This window comes from Bactrocera neohumeralis, unplaced genomic scaffold, assembly GCF_024586455.1.
Source record: "Bactrocera neohumeralis isolate Rockhampton unplaced genomic scaffold, APGP_CSIRO_Bneo_wtdbg2-racon-allhic-juicebox.fasta_v2 cluster09, whole genome shotgun sequence".
Taxonomy (NCBI): domain Eukaryota; kingdom Metazoa; phylum Arthropoda; class Insecta; order Diptera; family Tephritidae; genus Bactrocera; species Bactrocera neohumeralis.
In genome coordinates this window covers 32381868-32402291 of record NW_026089622.1, presented here as the reverse complement: position 1 = coordinate 32402291, position 20424 = coordinate 32381868, and the positions used below count along the sequence as shown (strand labels likewise).

The 20424-nt window shown below is 35.9% G+C and overlaps 1 protein-coding gene across 2 annotated transcripts in view; it reads left to right on the top strand.

Annotated features, from left to right (window-relative positions):
* LOC126764045 (dolichyl-diphosphooligosaccharide--protein glycosyltransferase subunit STT3B) overlaps window positions 1-20424 on the top strand; it is an 88831-nt gene that overhangs the window by 34467 nt on the left and 33940 nt on the right. For both annotated transcript variants that reach the window (XM_050481783.1, XM_050481784.1), the window contains exon 3: window positions 1040-1510. In XM_050481783.1, coding sequence (XP_050337740.1) covers window positions 1040-1510 — 471 coding nt within the window. The remainder of the gene's footprint in view (window positions 1-1039; window positions 1511-20424) is intronic.

Sequence of the window (20424 nt, the reverse complement as noted above, 5' to 3'; positions counted from 1 at the left end):
TTAGAGATTACTTGTCCACCACAAATCAAACTAATGGTCTGCCTAGTATACTGTGCTAATAACGGTTGATCCAAGTAGACGTACTTTTTTCAATCGCCTTTTTTAAATATATCACGCGTGAGTCTTGGCAAGTTGTCATGTTATTTTGGTTTAGTATTGTTTGGCATTTCATCATGGAAAGACTTGTGCCTGAACAACGTTTACAAATCATCAACTTTATTTCGAAAATTCAGGTTTTGTAAAGAATGCGTTTCGGGCGCTTCGCTCAACTTATCAACATAATCGGCATACTGAACGTACTATTCACATTCACCCATCTTGAGACCAAGCATTCGTTATTGGATAATATTCGACCGAATAGACTGCATGCTCTTGAAAAGTTCTAAGAAGATCGTCAAATTTGTTTAGCGATGAGGCCCATTTCTGGCTCAAAGGGTATGTAAACAATTAAAATTGCCCCATTTGAGACGAAGAGATTCAAGAGCTGCCTTTTCATCCAGAAAGAGGGATGAAGAGATTGAAAGCCGGTGAAATCATCGGTTATTTCTTTAAAAATGATGCCGGTGAGAACATAACCGTCAATGGCGACCGGTATCGCGCCATGATAACCTACACTCGTGGCCACGCAAACTTTACCACTCAAAATTTTCAAGTATTGTGCATATTTGACTACATTCTATAGCGGTACTTTTTACGGTATAGAAATTTTTTATTTAGAAATAAGTTAATGACATGTTAGAAATCAAAAATATTAAAAATTAAAAACAAAACACATTCAGCTATAGATATATCAATTGAAAGATAGTGAACTTTACAAAATGAGCTCGAAATGCAAAAGACTGACATGCGATGAATAAATTGTATTTTTTATTTTTTTAATTGAAGCACGACGTTTAGTATGTAGGTGTATCATTTTAATAACAATAATATCGGCTTAAAAGTAATATTATTTTTAAATCTTAAATTAATTGAATGCTTAATAAGTTGAATTTGTGTTATATTTATATTAAGATTTATATATATGTTTTTTAACTTATAGTTCACGTAATATATTGGATGACTTCCGGGAAGCTTATTATTGGCTTTCCCAAAATACTGATGATAATGCCCGTATTATGTCATGGTGGGACTATGGTTATCAAATTGCTGGAATGGCAAACAGAACTACATTGGTTGACAATAACACTTGGAATAATAGTCATATAGCATTAGTTGGAAAAGCTATGTCATCTACGGAGGAAAAATCATATGAAATTATGACTTCTTTAGATGTGGATTATGTTCTCGTTATATTCGGTGGAGTTATTGGTTATTCTGGTGATGATATTAATAAGTTTTTGTGGATGGTTCGAATCGCTGAGGGTGAGCATCCCAAAGACATTAAAGAAAGTGATTACTTTACGGACAGGGGAGAGTTTCGTATAGATTCCGAAGGTGCTCCTGCTCTTCTTAACTGTCTCATGTATAAACTAAGTTACTATCGATTCGGAGAATTGAAGCTTGATTACAGGTAAGGCTTGCTTATATATTTATATATAATTCATTTTTTACCAGTGTTTCATAGAAAATTATATCACCTTTATAAAATATGTTCGTGTCACACGATCGTAAAAATATATACATATCTAAATTTTTAACAACAATTAAGTGAATACATGTAGTAAAACTTACGTTCGATCGTTCGTTTAGCATAACGCTGCAATGTTTTGTTCTCATCGAGTAAAGTTTATGAAAACGGCAGATGCAAATGCATGCACGACATTCTTTCTAAACAATGTTGCTTCAAAAGAATGTTGCAGGAGAAGCCAATAAAGGCAATGAAAATCATGAAAGTGATAATGAGTGCAATAAATCTAACATATTAGCTTTGTTTTCATATTTAAGTTAGAGATATGCTATTTGGAAAAAAATACTTAGGTAGAACCATTTTACACATTTTTTTCTAATTGACCTTATCTTATTACAAATGCATAATTTCACTAGGCATAAAATATTTAAAATACGTTGGGTGTTTGTGTTACGAGGGCTGCTATATATATTCTGGCCTAGGGCAACACTAAGTGTTGCCAGGTGCAATCTGACATTTCCATTGGAAAGTTTGACATTTTTTAGCATAACATCACTCAGAACGTTTTGTCATTTAATCGTGAATTGTTCTATTTACAGGGAATTAAAAAATTCATCTCGGCCAAAAAATGGAATTAACTCGTGAACATTTTCGTGCGATCATTTTTCACAACTTTCGACGTGGATTATCACGACAAGAGTGCATCGATGAACTAAAATTTTTGTATGGCTATGAAGCACCATCCTATAGCACTGTGAAAAACTGGTACAACGAATTCAATCAATAATGTAAATAGGCATATTTATAAGCGAAAATGTTTTTTTTATTTTTTTAGTATTTTTTTATATTTTTTTATTTTTTTTGTCGATTGCTCTTTTGTTTGGCTCATACGCATAGATCCATGATTCGTCACCTGCGACGATCTTATAAACGTCTTTTGAAGCACCGCGATCGTATTTCTTCAGCATTTCTTTACACCAATCCACACGAGCCTTTTTTTTAGCGATTGTCAAATTGTGCGGGATCCAACGAGAACAAACCTTTTTTACGGCCATCGAATGTATGCTGGTGGGAGAAATGCATAGGCATGCCTCTATCTGAAGGTATTTTACATGACGGTCTTGCATTATCAGTTCACGTACGGCATCGATGTTTTCTGGCACAACGGCTGTTTTTGGACGACCTTCATGGAAGTTGTACCAGTTGTTCACAGTGCTATAGGATGGTTCTTCATAGCCATATAAAGGTTTTAGTTCATTGATGCACTCTTGTCGTGATAATCCACGTCGAAAGTTGTGAAAAATGATCGCACGAAAATGTTCACGCGTTAATGTATTTCACTTCAACTGTTCAAAACTTGTCATTGCTTGACAATTTAATTTAAATAAAGCCTGTAAAGGATGTGAAGCACCGACGACTCGCTAAAAAACTGAGAAAAGTGCATTCATACATATACATAGTATACCTTTGAACAATTTAAAACTCACCGTTTGTATGAATGCACTCAACAACATGTTTAAAAATATAAACACAAAGCAATAATTATCGCTGACAATTTGCTTTAATCGAAGCACGTCTGAAATGAAATGACCGCATGAATGACATCACAACATAATATTTGACATCTCCATATTAAAAAATTCAATTTGAAACAAAAATCACCATTAACATTTATTGAATTCATTTGTTACAAAAAATGATAAATGAAAAACTGCTCAACCGATTTTGTGCAAACTTCACATAAATCATCTACTAGTAATTTAATACGTCACGATTACTTGGTAGATTTAGATCACTTAAATCTCTTGGCAAGCCAATATTCACACTGGGAAGAACACAAGACCCGCAGTTCATTGAAATTGTATCAATTTCTGAATTGGTGGAATCAACTGACATTGCAGACGTTTCCATTTTAATTTATTAATCGAAAACTATTTAAAACTTTTTTTTTTTCCAAAATTTTATTTTATTTATTGAATCTGCTTTTTCTTAAAGCCTAACAATAAGTTATAAAATCTTAAATCTAATTAAAAACTAGACAGGCTCAAGCAAGTGATTGAGCTGTTTTGGTGATACGTTGCTCCTTAGTACGCTGGCATATCTCTTCTTTTAAGTCGTGTTTGATCGCAAGAATGTACCAAAGCATTAGCCAGAGGGTTTGGGTGATCTCGGAGTTTAGATATATATTTAATTCTGCTGTCTTCTACTTCTTTCTTTACCATAGGGATACCAAGGTCTTTATGGATATTTTCGTTACGCATGTACCATAGTGAACACGTGATTGTTCTAAGCATTTTTGATTGAAACCTTTGTAATATATCAATATTGGTTGCACAGGTCGTACCCCACAGTTGAATGCCATACATCCAAATCGGCTTTATGACCGCATTATACAAAAGCACTTTGTTGTCTAGGCTAAGTTTTGAGTTTTTATTTAAAAGCCAATTTAAATTTGCAGCTCTAATCTTCATACATGTTATTTTACTAGAGATGTGTTTTCTCCACGTGAGCCTTCTATCTAGGTGAATACCAAGATATGTTACTTCGTTCGCTTGGGGTACTAATATATTGTTTATTTTTACTGCCGGGCACATCTTTGGTCTTAGCGAAAATGTAATATGCTTACACTTCTGTTCATTCACGTTTATACGCCAGTTCGCTAGCCACTCTTCGACAGAACTTAAATTCTTCGCTAATATTCGTGATGCTAAAATGTGGCATTTGTTACGGCTCACTATAGCTGTGTCATCCGCAAAAGTTGAAGTTAATACATTATTAGCTGTTGGAAGATCTGCTGTATATATGATGTATAGTGTTGGGCCTAAAACACTGCCCTGGGGTACACCAGCTCTTATCTGTCGTTCATCAGATATGAAATCTCCCACTTTTACCACAAATCGTATATTTTTTAAATAAGACTCCAATGTTTTATACAGTTCTAAAGGTAGAATTTTTTTAATCTTGTATAAAAGACCTTCGTGCCACACCTTATCAAACGCCTGAGCTACATCTAAAAATATTGCTGAACAGTACTCCCTGTGCTCAAATGCTTTCCTTATCTCGTTAGTAATTCTATTTACTTGCTCTATTGTGCCATGTTTCGCACGAAAACCGAATTGATGCATGGGTATTGTATTATTTTCATGGAGGAAAGAGTTATCTTTGATAGTAATACTTTTTCAAATACTTTTGAAAGACAGGGTAGAAGACTGATTGGTCTGTATGAAGACGGCTGTGTTAAGTCTTTCCCAGGTTTATCTATCAAGATAATCTGCGACTTTTTACATGAAATTGGATAGTATCCGAAACTAAGAATTGCATTAAAGAGCAACGAGAGCACCTCTACAGCAATAATTGGTAACTCAATTAGCATTTTTGGGGAAATATTATCATATCCCGGCGCCTCTTTTGGATTAAGTTCTTTGATGATACAAATAATTTCAGAAGGTGAGGTCTTAAGAGACTCGATCGACTCTTTAGCTGTGATGGGTAAGATTGACAGCTTAAAGTTATTCTTTGGCAAACTGGGTTGAAATACCTTTTCTAGGTGATTTGCAAACCAATTAGCCTTTTCCTCGTCACTTCGAGCCCAATTTCCACCCAAGTCTCGTATTGGCATGTTGGAGTCAGTTGGTGGCTTCATGGACTTTTGGGCTTTCCAAAGGAAATTTTGCTTGTTTGAATTTGGACACAGCTTCTTTATATACATTTCGGTGTTCAATTCTTCCTCACGTTTGAGCGCTTTTTTTAATTTACGTACCGCAGCTTTCAATTGAAGCTGAGTGGAGGGGGAGCGATTTATCTGCCATTCACGTCTTGCACGCCTTTTTTCATTTACAAGCATTTCTATTTCTCTATTAGAGATTTTTCTGAAGCCAAGCGGATTACGAGTATATCTTTTGTTTGGTGTTGCTTAGACAGCTGCGCTGGTTATTATATCATTAACTTCTCTTATACTTTCGTCAATATCACTTTCCGTATTTATTTTGTACTCAATATTAATGTGGCTACTGACGTATTTTTTATATTTTAGCCAATTCGTTTTATAAGAAGTTAGACCCACTTTTGGATTAACGAATATGGGTTGTTCAAATAACTTTATTAGTACAGGAGAATGATCAGAAGATAGATCAGTACATGTATCAGCTGTTATGTGCGATTTATCTATATTTTTGATTACAGCAAAATCAATTAAATCTGGTATTTTCTTACGATCACTAGGCCAATATGTCGGCTTACCAGGAGATATTATTTCAAGGTTATTGTGCCTATTTATAACAGTTTGATACAACTGTCGTCCTTTCGGATTAATAAGACGTGAGCCCCAGTACGTGTGTTTTGCGTTGTAATCTCCACCTGCTAAAAATCTTTGACCTAGTGTTCCAAAAAAGTCTTTAAATTCGATTTCTGTAATTTTAAAACGAGGTGGACAGTATATAGCCGTAAGGTTTAGGTCACAACCCCGATTTTTTAGTGATATTGTTGAAGCTTGTAACTGTGGTGTAGCATGAGATTCTAGAGCATAATGGCTTAAACGATTTCTAATCAACACTGCCGTACCACCATGTGCTTTTCCATCCGGATGATTTGTAACATATAGTCTAAATCCCGGTATATTGAAATTATTTTTATTTGTTAAATGAGTTTCTGATATAAGCATAACATCTATGTTTTTTTCAGACAGAAATCTAATAATCTCTAATTTATGTTGGTTAACACCGTTAGCATTCCATATACATATATTTAGTAAGCTCATTTTTTACTTAATAAATTTTGCAGCATTTGATTTTGTGATTTTATTAAATCCTGGATCATGTTTTGCATGCTAGACATAAATTGTGTCATACACTGTGTAAGATTTATAATCATAGTTTCAATACCTCCATTTGGAGGATTTTGCGGCAGTTGCATTTGCACAGTGTTGCCTTTCACCACATTAGCATAGCTTCCGTGCATATTATTATTGGTAGAAGTAATAGGTTTTGAACTTTTCTCTGAGGTTATTATAATATCAGTACGGGGTGTTTGTAACATTTGGTTACGACGTGCTTGAATGCCCTGTGACAACTTCGATTTCAAATCTTTATATACAGGACAACCCCTGTAGTTAGCAGTGTGATTTCCTCCACAATTGCTGCATTTTTTATTTAATTTTTCTTTCTTAAGGGTGCATTTAGAAGTGGGATGTAAATCACCACATACCACACAAACACTGCGTAGAGTGCAGTATGATTTAGTATGCCCATATTCTTGGCAGTTAGTACATTGTACCGGACCGTTTCTTTTATGTGGTTCTTCCACAGTTACTCTACGATGCAGCAAATATTTCAAATTATATATTGGATGTGTTTCATTTTTTTTAAGTTGATTTGAGTTCGGCAACAACTCAATTTTAAACATTGGCTGAGGTACTTTGTTTCTATTAAATATATTTACAACTGTTTTAATTCCAAAACCGCATTCTTCCAATGCTTCTTTGACTTCACTAGAGTCTACGGCAGACTCTATACCCTTGATTACAACAACTAGGCCCTTAGAGCTCTTCAGTTGATACGAATAATAATTTTTGTTTTTTTATTTGACAAAAATTTAACTATTTCCATAAAACTTTTTTCAGTGTACGACTGAATTTTTGTTTCGTCTATATTGCCTTTTTTCAAAGGCACTATATGAAAATTGTTAGTGCCAACAATTTGACTTAATTTCGCAACAAGAGTATTACTGCTACGTTAGCGCAAATATATTGGAGGTGGTTTTGGCATTAACGACTGTGGTGGTACCCTTCGCATCGTCGTCTGAACCATTGCTTAGTATGGCAAATCCGGTCAATGCCTGTTTGTACAGACGGGCCTTTTTTTATTACGTTCTCACCTTGCGTTGTAATTTTCTTCGCTGCCTGTGCGCTTGCTGGTAGACTGGTTGCTGTCAGTGCATTTGTTGTTGCCCGATTGCTGTTTTCTGCTGCTTCTGCTGACTGCGTTCTTTGCTGCGTTCCCTTTTCTGCTGAACGTCGCGATGACTCATCATCGCTGTTACCCTTTTTATTGCCAGTAGTTGTTATTGTTGTTGGGTCGACAAAGCTGAAGTAGGCATTTAGGGAATGCCTACGGCCTTGCTGGTGAGGCTGCGAAGCACTCATTTTTGTTTTTATTATTATTTTTTTTTTGTTTTGTTTTTATCTATTTATTTCGTGCACTATTTGCTTATGTTTATAAATAATAATATAATTTTAATATAATAATTCAAAACTTGAAAAAAATTATTTAGAACACACTATTGTTTATTCAACGCAGACCAATTGTGTGGTAAGAGTACCGAACGATTGCTTTTTTTTTGTTGTTTTTTGCTCAGCCACGTGAAAAAACAAATAAGTTACAAAAGCCTGCTATTATTGCATTAATTGCATGGCATGCTCTTATTTTTAAAACTATAGGTTTTTGAGTACAATTTAATAAGTATGACCTCAAAATTTAAAGTCGCTCTGCGCGAACTGGGAATATATTTTAGACCCATGGTTTCTTGGCAAAACTTTCTTAGAATTTTCTGTAGTTTTCGTTTTTGCTAGCCGCTTTGTTGGTTTTTTTCCACCCATACAAATCGACCCGGCCTAATAGACATAATAAAATTAAATGCTTTTCATTGAAATTGGAAATATTTTCAGTACCTAGTAATACTTTGTCACATACGGTCTTCGTGGGATTCAACCCTTGCAGAGTAGTTGGGTCAAAAGCCTATCTCTCTTGGAGCAGTGAGGTCTTCTACGCACTAAAATTAAAAATGATTCATTGTTATAGTGCATTATAACTAAAGTAATAATAATATATTCAATACAATTCTTTATGCACATTTATCGTCGACACTTTTCTTCGAAGAAAATAAGAAGCTGTGTTTCTTTATTCGTTCTGTATAGCTGCCAGATCACAAATATATCAATTATCATATAACTATTTTTTATAAACTATAGTATACAAATCGCAATGTCGTTTTTAAATAACGGTACTACAAATAAGATGATCGAAAGAATGTGAAATTTTTTTTCGATATGGTCCCCTCTTACTTTAACTGAAGTACTCAGATGATTTAATCATCAAACAATAGTAAGGCATAGTAGGCACAGTTTCAGTTGGTATTGACGATACTGCTCGAACCAGAGTTTTTTTAAATTTAATTTTTGTGGTGGATTCGACAGCTCATTTTCTCAAATCCTGACCAAAAACAATAGTCTAAAGGAGTACAAGCCACCGCTGGGTAGTTGTTACCTTGTGTGCCGAAGAAGAATCGCGCTGGAAGATCTAATGTTATCCATCGAAAAAATTATTGCTTAACTGCTTCATCACGCCTTCTAAAACATCCTGCTGGTACATTTTTGCTACAGTTTTAAGCCACGGAAGTGAAGAGGTGTAATAAATCATTATGATCATGTTGAACCCTTTTAATACAATTTTTTGCGTCTTTGCAAGGTTTTGCGTAGTTTTTGTCGTTTTGTTTTATATCTACTCAAGGCTTTGTAAGGTTCGCAGGCAATTGTTATAGCTGAATCGGTTCGAACTACTCAAGGACGATCACTTCTCTTTCTGTCAGCAACTGTAGATGTTTGGGAAAAACGAAACAACGGTAAACAAAAATTCTCGATATATTAGGTTTTTTGATAAGGTCATAAATTTCGTTTGTGCTTTTTTCACACTTATGTAAAGCACTCCATTGGCAATATGCGAAAGCAAACTCTGATTGTTATATAATTGAGTAGACACTACATACAAATTATAATAAACAAGTAAGAAATGACTAAGTTCGACATTTAATATTCCTTCAACTTGCAAGGATCAAAGCAGGCTTGTTAGAGTAACGAAAATCATTACATATAGTAAAGGATTTTTCAATAGCTACGCTACAAAAGTAGACCAATATGGGCAGCAAAGCACGCCATATTTTTTCCCGCTCTTTCGACATATGTATCTCTTCAGTAAGATTTGCCATTTCATCATGGAAAGATATACGATCCAACAACGAGTCAAAATTATTAAAATTGACTACCGAAATTCGGAGTCAATGGCCTCAATTTTAAGATAAACAAATAAAATACAATAAAACAAAAACGGTTTGCGATATCAATGAAATTATTTATTCCTATGAAAGTACATTCATACGTACTCCATGAGTATCCATTGCATTCCAAAAAATTACGGTTTGGTGCGGTTTATGGGCCGGCGGCATCATTGGGCCGTACTTCCGTGATGATCAAGACCGGCATTTTACTGTGAATGGGAATCGCTACCGCTCAATGATAACCGAATATTTTTGGCCTGATTTGGATGATATGGACTTGGACAATATGTGGTTCGAACAGGACGGCACCACAAGTCACACAGCAAATGTCACAATCGATATATTGAAAACCAAGTTGAAAACCAACGTGTTACCTCACGAAATGGTCCAGTCAATTGGCCGCCACGGTCGTGCGTATCACCTAAAACAAAGCGAGATATATATAGGGTTATAAACATATATATAAATTATCAGGATGACGAGAAAAATTTAAATCTTGTTGATTGTCTGTCTGTCCGTCCGTGCAAGCTATAAGTTGGGTAAAAATAGAGATATCTCAATGAAACTTGGTATGTGGGTTCCTTAGTACAAAAAAAAATCGAGTTTGTAGATGGGTGTAATCGGCCCATTGCCACGCTCACAAATTGCCATTAACCAACAATACACATAGTGCCATAACTAAGTAGTAAATTAAGATATAAAACTAATTTGGTACAGAAGATCGCAGTAGCAAGGGGCACCTTGGTGCAAAAATTTTTGAAAAAATGGGCGGGGCCGCGCCTTGTTACAAGTTTAATGTACATATCTCCTAAACCTTTTAATCTACAAGAACCAAAAGAGTACACGATTTTAAATTCCACTTGATTCGTTTAGTTTCCAGAACACCAATCAAGAAACAATTAATATAACGGTATACAACTTTGCGCGAATAATGTCTGTAGTGTGTGCCACTGGTGCTTATGGCCAAAAATTGTTTAAATCCAATAAAAACTGTTCCAGGCCCTAGGTACCGAATATTTAGACCCCGGTACCTATAGTTTACTTGTGATCGAAAATGTCGGTCAATGTGTGATATATATAACTGAAATTGAAAGATATTCCTTATAGTATAATGGTTTGTCTGTATGTCAAAAATGGGTTGAATCGGGCCTCCATTTACTTAATAAAAAAGATTTTCGAACTTCCGGGTGACTTTGTACCGCATATGTGAGTTATCCCAATGAAAATAAGAGCGTGTTTTACTCATAACTGTGTATCTTTGTGCCTAAAATAGATACATTTGAGCTAAAACATGGCCTAGCCCCTAGATAACTAATATCAGGATTTTCGAACATCCGGCTGACATTAATCTATATGATTGTTTTTACACCTAAAAGTATTTCCCTGGCTTTGACTCTTGCAAGTTGCAAGAGTATAAAATGTTCGGTTGCACCCGAACTTAGCCCTTCCTTACTTGTTACGAATAACTTACCGCTCAAATAGTATTTCTTGTTGACAGCTTGACTGGTCGGAAGGAATTCGGAGTGCGGCAAACCTCGATAATCTAAGGAAACTGTCAACATAGCCTTGACATTTGACCTGCTTTCAATGGTTTTTTCAGCTTCGTGCCACCTCTGCACGATATTCGGCCGATTGATCGTCTATTTTCATGTCGTAAGCATAGATCGAACACCCATCGCCAGTAATAATATGTTTCATGACATCCTGGTCGTCAGAACGTATTGTTTTACTGGCGTTTACGCGACGCTGTTTTTGAAAAAATTCAGTGATTTTGGAACCAATCGCTCTTTCACTTTTCTTAGGCCCAAACGATCTTCCAAAATGATTTTCACTGATCCTTCTGATATTCTAATGACTTCAATAATTTCCCTGACTTTTAATCGTCGATTCTCAAGCACGAGTTTTTTTATTTTATTGTCGTGTTGATTATCAGTTGATGTTGATGGTCGTCCTTGACGTGGTTGATCGTCAACGCGTTTTCTACTATCTGTGAGTAATTTGTTCTAATTAAAAACACTTGCTCGCGACAAATCATTTTCACCGAAGGCCTTTTTCAACATTGTGAACGTTTCGGCACCAGAAATTTGATTCCGTGCACAAAATTTAATGGAACTTCTTTGTTGAATAATTTCACTCATCGTAAAAGCGCAAATGCACTTTATGTACTTCAGAAAGACAAGTGCATAATAAACACCAGTGAGTAATTGACTACCGAACAGTAAACAAGTTCTTAGTAATTGTTTTTCTCGTATTTCGTTCGCTCTAAACAATTTGGTTGTTGTCAAGTGTCAATTTTATAAGATAGTGACTTTCTCTTAATAATTAAACTTATAATTTATCAGTGTAAGCAAAAATGTAGTGAATTTTGTGTAATTTAAAAAAATATTTTGCATTGTGAATCAATCATGGCCTCCGATCCTGGAGGTGGTGAACAAAACTACTTGTCAGTCTTGGGAGCGGAGCCAGCATCCAAACGGAAAATTCCAAACCTCAATAATCCACATGACTTCCCACATTTAAAGAAAAACAACAAAACCCTGAACCTCTCCCCTTCCTCTTGTCCCAAATTTCTAATAGTTAAAAACAAAGACAGTCAAAAACCTTTAAAATCCATTAAATATTTCTTCTCCAAAAAGGCCTAGAATCGATTACATATGAACCACCCAGTTCTGTCTCATTTACCAGAGACGGAGATCTCCTCATTCTCACCAAAAATAATCAACAAACAAACAAATTCCTTAAAGCAACAAAACTATCAAACATTTGTGAAATTTTCGTTAATTTACACCCAACACTAAACATGGTGAAAGGCGTTATATATGCAAGCTATTTTGGTAGTCTTACTGAAAATGAAATAGTGGACGGTCTACGCCAACAGGGTGCAACAGAGTGTAAAAAAATTACAAAAATCATAGATGGTAAAACTATAAACACCCCTCTTCACATAATTTCCTTAACGCATATGAACTACCCAAAGAAGTTAATGTCGCTTGGCTTAAAGTTAAAGTTGAACCTTATATCCCATCCCCAATGCAGTGTAAAAACTGCTTTGTTTTGGGCCATACAGCCAAACATTTGCAAATCCGATCCGAAGAGTAACGTTTGCTCCTCTTCAACCCATGTAGTAAAGTAGAATGCATTAACTGTAGATAACAATATAGATCGGACCACAAACTATGTCCCACCCTACTTAAAAGGAAAGACATTCTAACATATAAAACACTAAATAAATGTAGTTACAAAGAAGCAACTGCAAAAATAAACAACAAATGCAAAAAATACGTCGCACCAACAGAAAATTTAGAAGAAGCAATAAATAAAAAAAATCAGAAAACCAATAGAACAAAAAACAAACAACAAACAATTCCCATCCTCTGATACTTCTCTTACTATTAACAATAGCAACAATAACAGCAATACTCCTTACCAACAGAACAAATTAAAGATGTATGCTGTAATCACTATATGATGTGTATGAGCCGGTCGTCGGACGCGGCAATACTTACACTAGTTGTATGTATGTTTTGCAAATACACTTTATTGGCCAGGTCCATGTGCTCGGCTTATGCTCAACTTAAATCTAACCTAGCTCAAAACCTAACTTAACCATTAAGCCCTAAGAACGCATATTCAGTAGTCGACGCTGCCGGCTTTGACGTCTGCGTCGTGCTGACTCTGTTTCATACCATCATTACGCAATCGGCTATTGACACTGTTTATGTAAGAACGCTCACTTGCGTGTGGCTTGCTGTCCGTCCGCCTCGCCGCCTTGGTGGTTGATATTGTTTACGTAATCTGCAGAACGGCGAATGATATGTCGTTGCTTTAGTGGCGGTCGTTGCCCACACAATCTGCTGATGAGGCAAGATGTTGTATTGGCCTCGCCACATTCGTACCCAACTTGGGCATTATGTGTTAACTACTCTCCCTTTCGAAACACGATCGTCCTCGTTCGTTGCCATATCTTTCACTACCAGGTTGATATCGTGTAATGCTCGTGTTTTCTTCTTGTGCTGCCAGAGGAAAGCGAGGCCACTGATCAACGCAGCTACTCCCAGACCCAGGATGAAAGCAAGTGTCCGGCTCTTGACGGTCGTTAGTTCTTCTTTAATTTCGTCAATGGTTTGTAGATTTTGATTGTTGACGCGGTGAAGGTAAGGCAAACTCAAAACAAATGGTCTCATGGCCAGTGATGTTCAGCAGGGGTGAAGCAGCAATACCTGGAGCCTTTTCCAGCCTGCTCGTTCTGTTAACGTACTTAGTGCCGTTCAGGAACACAACGTCCTCGAAAGTGACGATATACGTGCCACTTACATTTCTCTCAGGTGTTTCATCAATGGCGATTCTGGTTGGGCTGTCGTTAATGATTATGACTCCATCGTCAACTATGGTGCTAGCGTTAAGGTGACTCGGTTGCGTGTTACAATGTGCTGTGCCACCGGTGTGAAGTTGCAGAGCGCATGTTGTAATTGTAGTTAATCTGCAGAACGTTTTTTTTTTTTTTTTCAAAATTTTATTTTATTTATTGAATCTGCTTTTTCTTAAAGCCTAACAATAAGTTATAAAATCTTAAATCTAATTAAAAACTAGACAGGCTCAAGCAGTGATTGAGCTGTTTTGGTGATACGTTGCTCCTTAGTACGCTGGCATATCTCTTCTTTTAAGTCGTGTTTGATCGCAGGAATGTACCAAAGCATTAGCCAGAGGGTTTGGGTGATCTCGGAGTTTAGATATATATTTAATTCTGCTGTCTTCTACTTCTTTCTTTACCATAGGGATACCAAGGTCTTTATGGATATTTTCGTTACGCATGTACCATGGTGAACACGTGATTGTTCTAAGCATTTTTGATTGAAACCTTTGTAATATATCAATATTGGTTGCACAGGTCGTACCCCACAGTTGAATGCCATACATCCAAATCGGATTTATGACCGCATTATACAAAAGCACTTTGTTGTCTAGGTTTTGAGTTTTTATTTAAAAGCCAATTTAAATTTGCAGCTCTAATCTTCATACATGTTATTTTACTAGAGATGTGTTTTCTCCACGTGAGCCTTCTATCTAGGTGAATACCAAGATATGTTACTTCGTTCGCTTGGGGTACTAATATATTGTTTATTTTTACTGCCGGGCACATCTTTTGTCTTAGCGAAAATGTAATATGCTTACACTTCTGTTCATTCACGTTTATACGCCAGTTCGCTAGCCACTCTTCGACAGAACTTAAATTCTTCGCTAATATTCGTGATGCTAAAATGTGGCATTTGTTACGGCTCACTATAGCTGTGTCATCCGCAAAAGTTGAAGTTAATATATTATTAGCTGTTGGAAGATCTGCTGTATATATGATGTATAGTGTTGGGCCTAAAACACTGCCCTGGGGTACACCAGCTCTTATCTGTCGTTCATCAGATATGAAATCTCCCACTTTTACCACAAATCGTCTATTTTTTAAATAAGACTCCAATGTTTTATACAGTTCTAAAGGTAGAATTTTTTTAATCTTGTATAAAAGACCTTCGTGCCACACCTTATCAAACGCCTGAGCTACATCTAAAAATATTGCTGAACAGTACTCCCTGTGCTCAAATGCTTTCCTTATCTCGTTAGTAATTCTATTTACTTGCTCTATTGTGCCATGTTTCGCACGAAAACCGAATTGATGCATGGGTATTGTATTATTTTCATGGAGGAAAGAGTTATCTTTGATAGTAATACTTTTTCAAATACTTTTGAAAGACAGGGTAGAAGACTGATTGGTCTGTATGAAGACGGCTGTGTTAAGTCTTTCCCAGGTTTATCTATCAAGATAATCTGCGACTTTTTCCATGAAATTGGATAGTATCCGAAACTAAGAATTGCATTGAAGAGCAAAGAGAGCACCTCTACAGCAATAATTGGTAACTCAATTAGCATTTTTGGGGAAATATTATCATATCCCGGCGCCTTTTTTGGATTAAGTTCTTTGATGATACAAATAATTTCAGAAGGTGAGGTCTTAAGAGACTCGATCGACTCTTTAGCTGTGTTGGGTAAGATTGACAGCTTAAAGTTATTCTTTGGCAAATTGGGTTGAAATACCTTTTCTAGGTGATTTGCAAAACAATTAGCCTTTTCCTCGTCACTTCGAGCCCAATTTCCACCCAAGTCTCGTATTGGCATGTTGGAGTCAGTTGGTGGCTTCATGGACTTTTGGGCTTTCCAAAGGAAATTTTGCTTGTTTGAATTTGGACACAGCTTCTTTATATACATTTCGGTGTTCAATTCTTCCTCACGTTTGAGCGCTTTTTTTAATTTACGTACCGCAGCTTTCAATTGAAGCTGAGTGGAAGGGGAGCGATTTATCTGCCATTCACGTCTTGCACGCCTTTTTTCATTTACAAGCATTTCTATTTCTCTATTAGAGATTTTTCTGAAGCCAAGCGGATTACGAGTATATCTTTTGTTTGGTGTTGCTTAGACAGCTGCGCTGGTTATTATATCATTAACTTCTCTTATACTTTCGTCAATATCACTTTCCGTATTTATTTTGTACTCAATATTAACTCGAATCCTCCTGGTACTTTTATTGTCTGGGATTTCTGAAATATTTTAAGGGATGACTATTATAGGTCCAATGATCACTTACGTACCATCCTTATTTTAAGGCATCATTCCTAAACCGACTTTTGAGGTGTGACCATATGGTCACACTGGGCATGATATGGGGTAATTTTCCTTATGTTTTTATTTGAAGTAAAGCAAATATTTATCCCACATATTTCAACTAAACAAGTGTGAATTAAAAGAAAATGATTTAAACAGTTATTTAAGTATATATTGAAAACTATTTTTTATTAAAATAATATACACTAAAAACTATTTTTTATAAAAACATTTTATACCGTATCGTATTTAATAATTAAGATGGCATATGATATTTCTCAAAACATTTTACGCAAATCCCAACGTTACATTTCGAGCACTCGGTTCTACCAACAGAAACGCACAAATCGGCAGCACAACGTCTTCTTTTTTCGCATGGACGAACGAAATGATTGAGCCCATCATGTCTCAATGTCTCCTCTGCTGTTCCTTCCAAAGACCTTTTTCGAGAACCCTTTGATTTGGGGCGAGCATTTGTTACCGGGTTTGCGCCATACGTAGTCGAAGCGATGCTAACAACTGCGTTATCATTCCATTTTGTGAGAAAAATATTAGCTTCTTTCAATTTTGTAGACTCAATATGACCACGCTCCTTATTTTTCAATATTTTTTTATTTTCAATCGGGCAACTTTTTGGCAGCCGATTTTCCCGGATCAAGATTGTCAAAATAGAAGGAAAATGGTAGATTCTGAACCGCTGGTGTAAAATCGTCTATCATATTCAGCAGTGGAGCTGCGCATTTTCCAAATGTTTGCTCGTAGGTACTATTGGCACGAGGATTATTTCCTTGATAACCGTAATGGCTTTCCTTTGATGAACTGCTTGCATCCGTGACACCCAAAATATGATATCATGCTCTCGTCAAATGAAAGATCTTGTTCCGGATGGAAATGCTTTAGCATATTTTATTTTAAGTGGTCGATTAAGGACCGCAGTTTCCACATCTTATCTCCGTCAGTTATTTTTTTACAACTATCCTCAAAGTGTAAGAATCTCAAAATTTCAGAAAAATAGCTATGTAAGTACACCATCTCATTGCGTATGCCATTGGTAATTTGAGGATTTGGTTTACCAAGAAAAATTGCATATCTTCGCGATTCGTTTATAATGTGCTCTATGAGTTCATCGTCAAAAACTTTTCAAGTTGCTCATGAGGCTTCACCTTACAGTTTTCAAAATTTCGTGAAGGGAAAATGAGGATCAATCCGTTCGAGTAATCTTCTACCCACGTAAAATGTGATTCCTTACGTAACAGTGACGGTGGCACTGAAGACGGTGTAGGTTTCACTTTTCGTAAGCCGCTGACATACGTTTCAGGTTGTGATGAGTACGGTTCTATTGAAATTTCGCCCTATTCCTCTAACAAATTAGTTTGCAAGTTCTGAGTAGAGTTTTCTAATATGTCGATCAACACAGAATCAGCAACTTCCAAGTCATCCTCCTCATCATCATTATCAATCGTTAAAACCCTTTTACCACTGCTCATCACTAACTCACAAGGTGCCTTCAATTGACCAACACATATATCCTCTGGCTTACCTACGTCGTCTTCATCACCATCATCTTCTCCACTGATTGCACCATTTTCGTTGTCCGGAGGTAAGATATATAGAGCAGCGGGCGAATCTTCTTCATCGCTATCACAAAAGTCATTTACATAGTAAATAACCTCTTGTGTGTTTAAACGTCTGAAAATTTGGAAAGAATTCACCACGAATCATAAAGTTTTCAATTCATTTGAACGAAAATTACGTTACATAAAATGAGCTTTTAATCTAGCCCAGCGTGACCATATGGTCACACCAGGAAAAAATACCGTTAATGGTCAACAAGAACATTTTATTTTTTTACAAAATATAGTTGTCATATATTTTCACTTTATTATTATTCAAATTGAAACTTAACTTCTTTTAAAAACAACACACTTCAAAAAATATTACGGTACTTACCTTTTGTTTCTATCAAATTTCGCATTTTTTGCCATCTTTTTTTCTTTCAACTTTTTCACACCTGCTCACTTCGAAACAAAGACACTTTATGAAAAATTTTAAACGCAGTTCGCTTCGCGCATGTGTATTTACATGAAAAAAGCTAGTTCAAAGGAAATTATTTGGGTGAGCTCTGATTTTTTTTTTAAATTCAACTACTACATCTTGCGTGACCATATGGTCACGCAGGGGTTAACTGAGTTAATGTGGCTACTGACGTATTTTTTATATTTTAGCCAATTCGTTTTATAAGAAGTTAGACCCACTTTTGGATTAACGAATATGGGTTGTTCAAATAACTTTATTAATACAGGAGAATGATCAGAAGATAGATCAGTACATGTATCAGCTGTTATGTGCGATTTATCTATATTTTTGATTACAGCAAAATCAATTAAATCTGGTATTTTCTTACGATCACTAGGCCAATATGTCGGCTTACCAGGAGATATTATTTCAAGGTTATTGTGCCTATTTATAACAGTTTGATACAACTGTCGTCCTTTCGGATTAATAAGACGTGAGCCCCAGTACGTGTGTTTTGCGTTGTAATCTCCACCTGCTAAAAATCTTTGACCTAGTGTTCCAAAAAGTCTTTAAATTCGATTTCTGTAATTTTAAAACGAGGTGGACAGTATATAGCCGTAAGGTTTAGGTCACAACCCCGATTTTTTAGTGATATTGTTGTAGCTTGTAACTGTGGTGTAGCATGAGATTCTAGAGCATAATGGCTTAAACGATTTCTAATCAACACTGCCGTACCACCATGTGCTTTTCCATCCGGATGATTTGTAACATATAGTCTAAATCCCGGTATATTGAAATTATTTTTATTTGTTAAATGAGTTTCTGATATAAGCATTACATCTATGTTTTTTTCAGACAGAAATCTAATAATCTCTAATTTATGTTGGTTAACACCGTTAGCATTCCATATACATATATTTAGTAAGCTCATTTTTTACTTAATAAATTTTGCAGCATTTGATTTTGTGATTTTATTAAATCCTGGATCATGTTTTGCATGCTAGACATAAATTGTGTCATACACTGTGTAAGATTTATAATCATAGTTTCAATACCTCCATTTGGAGGATTTTGCGGCAGTTGCATTTGCACAGTGTTGCCTTTCACCACATTAGCATAGCTTCCTTGCATATTATTATTGGTAGAAGTAATAGGTTTTGAACTTTTCTCTGAGGTTATTATAATATCAGTACGGGGTGTTTGTAACATTTGGTTACGACGTGCTTGAATACCCTGTGACAACTTCGATTTCAAATCTTTATATACAGGACAACCCCTGTAGTTAGCAGTGTGATTTCCTCCACAATTGCTGCATTTTTTATTTAATTCTTCTTTCTTAAGGGTGCATTTAGAAGTGGGATGTAAATCACCACATACCACACAAACACTGCGTAGAGTGCAGTATGATTTAGTATGCCCATATTCTTGGCAGTTAGTACATTGTACCGGACCGTTTCTTTTATGTGGTTCTTCCACAGTTACTCTACGATGCAGCAAATATTTCAAATTATATATTGGATGTGTTTCATTTTTTTTAAGTTGATTTGAGTTCGGCAACAACTCAATTTTAAACATTGGCTGAGGTACTTTGTTTCTATTAAATATATTTACAACTGTTTTAATTCCAAAACCGCATTCTTCCAATGCTTCTTTGACTTCACTAGAGTCTACGGCGGACTCTATACCCTTGATTACAACAACTAGGCCCTTAGAGCTCTTCAGTTGATACGAATAATAATTTTTGTTTTTATTTGACAAAAATTTAACTATTTCCATAAAACTTTTTTCAGTGTACGACTGAATTTTTGTTTCGTCTATATTGCCTTTTTTCAAAGGCACTATATGAAAATTGTTAGTGCCAACAATTTCACTTAATTACGCAACAAGAGTATTACTGCTACGTTCGCGCAAATATATTGGAGGTGGTTTGGCATTAACGACTGTGGTGGTACCCTTCGCATCGTCGTCTGAACCATTGCTTAGTATGGCAAATCTGGTCAATGCCTGTTTGTACAGACGGGCCTTTTTTTATTACGTTCTCACCTTGCGTTGTAATTTTCTTCGCTGCCTGTGCGCTTGCTGGTAGACTGGTTGCTGTCAGTGCATTTGTTGTTGCCCGATTGCTGTATTCTGCTGCTTCTGCTGAC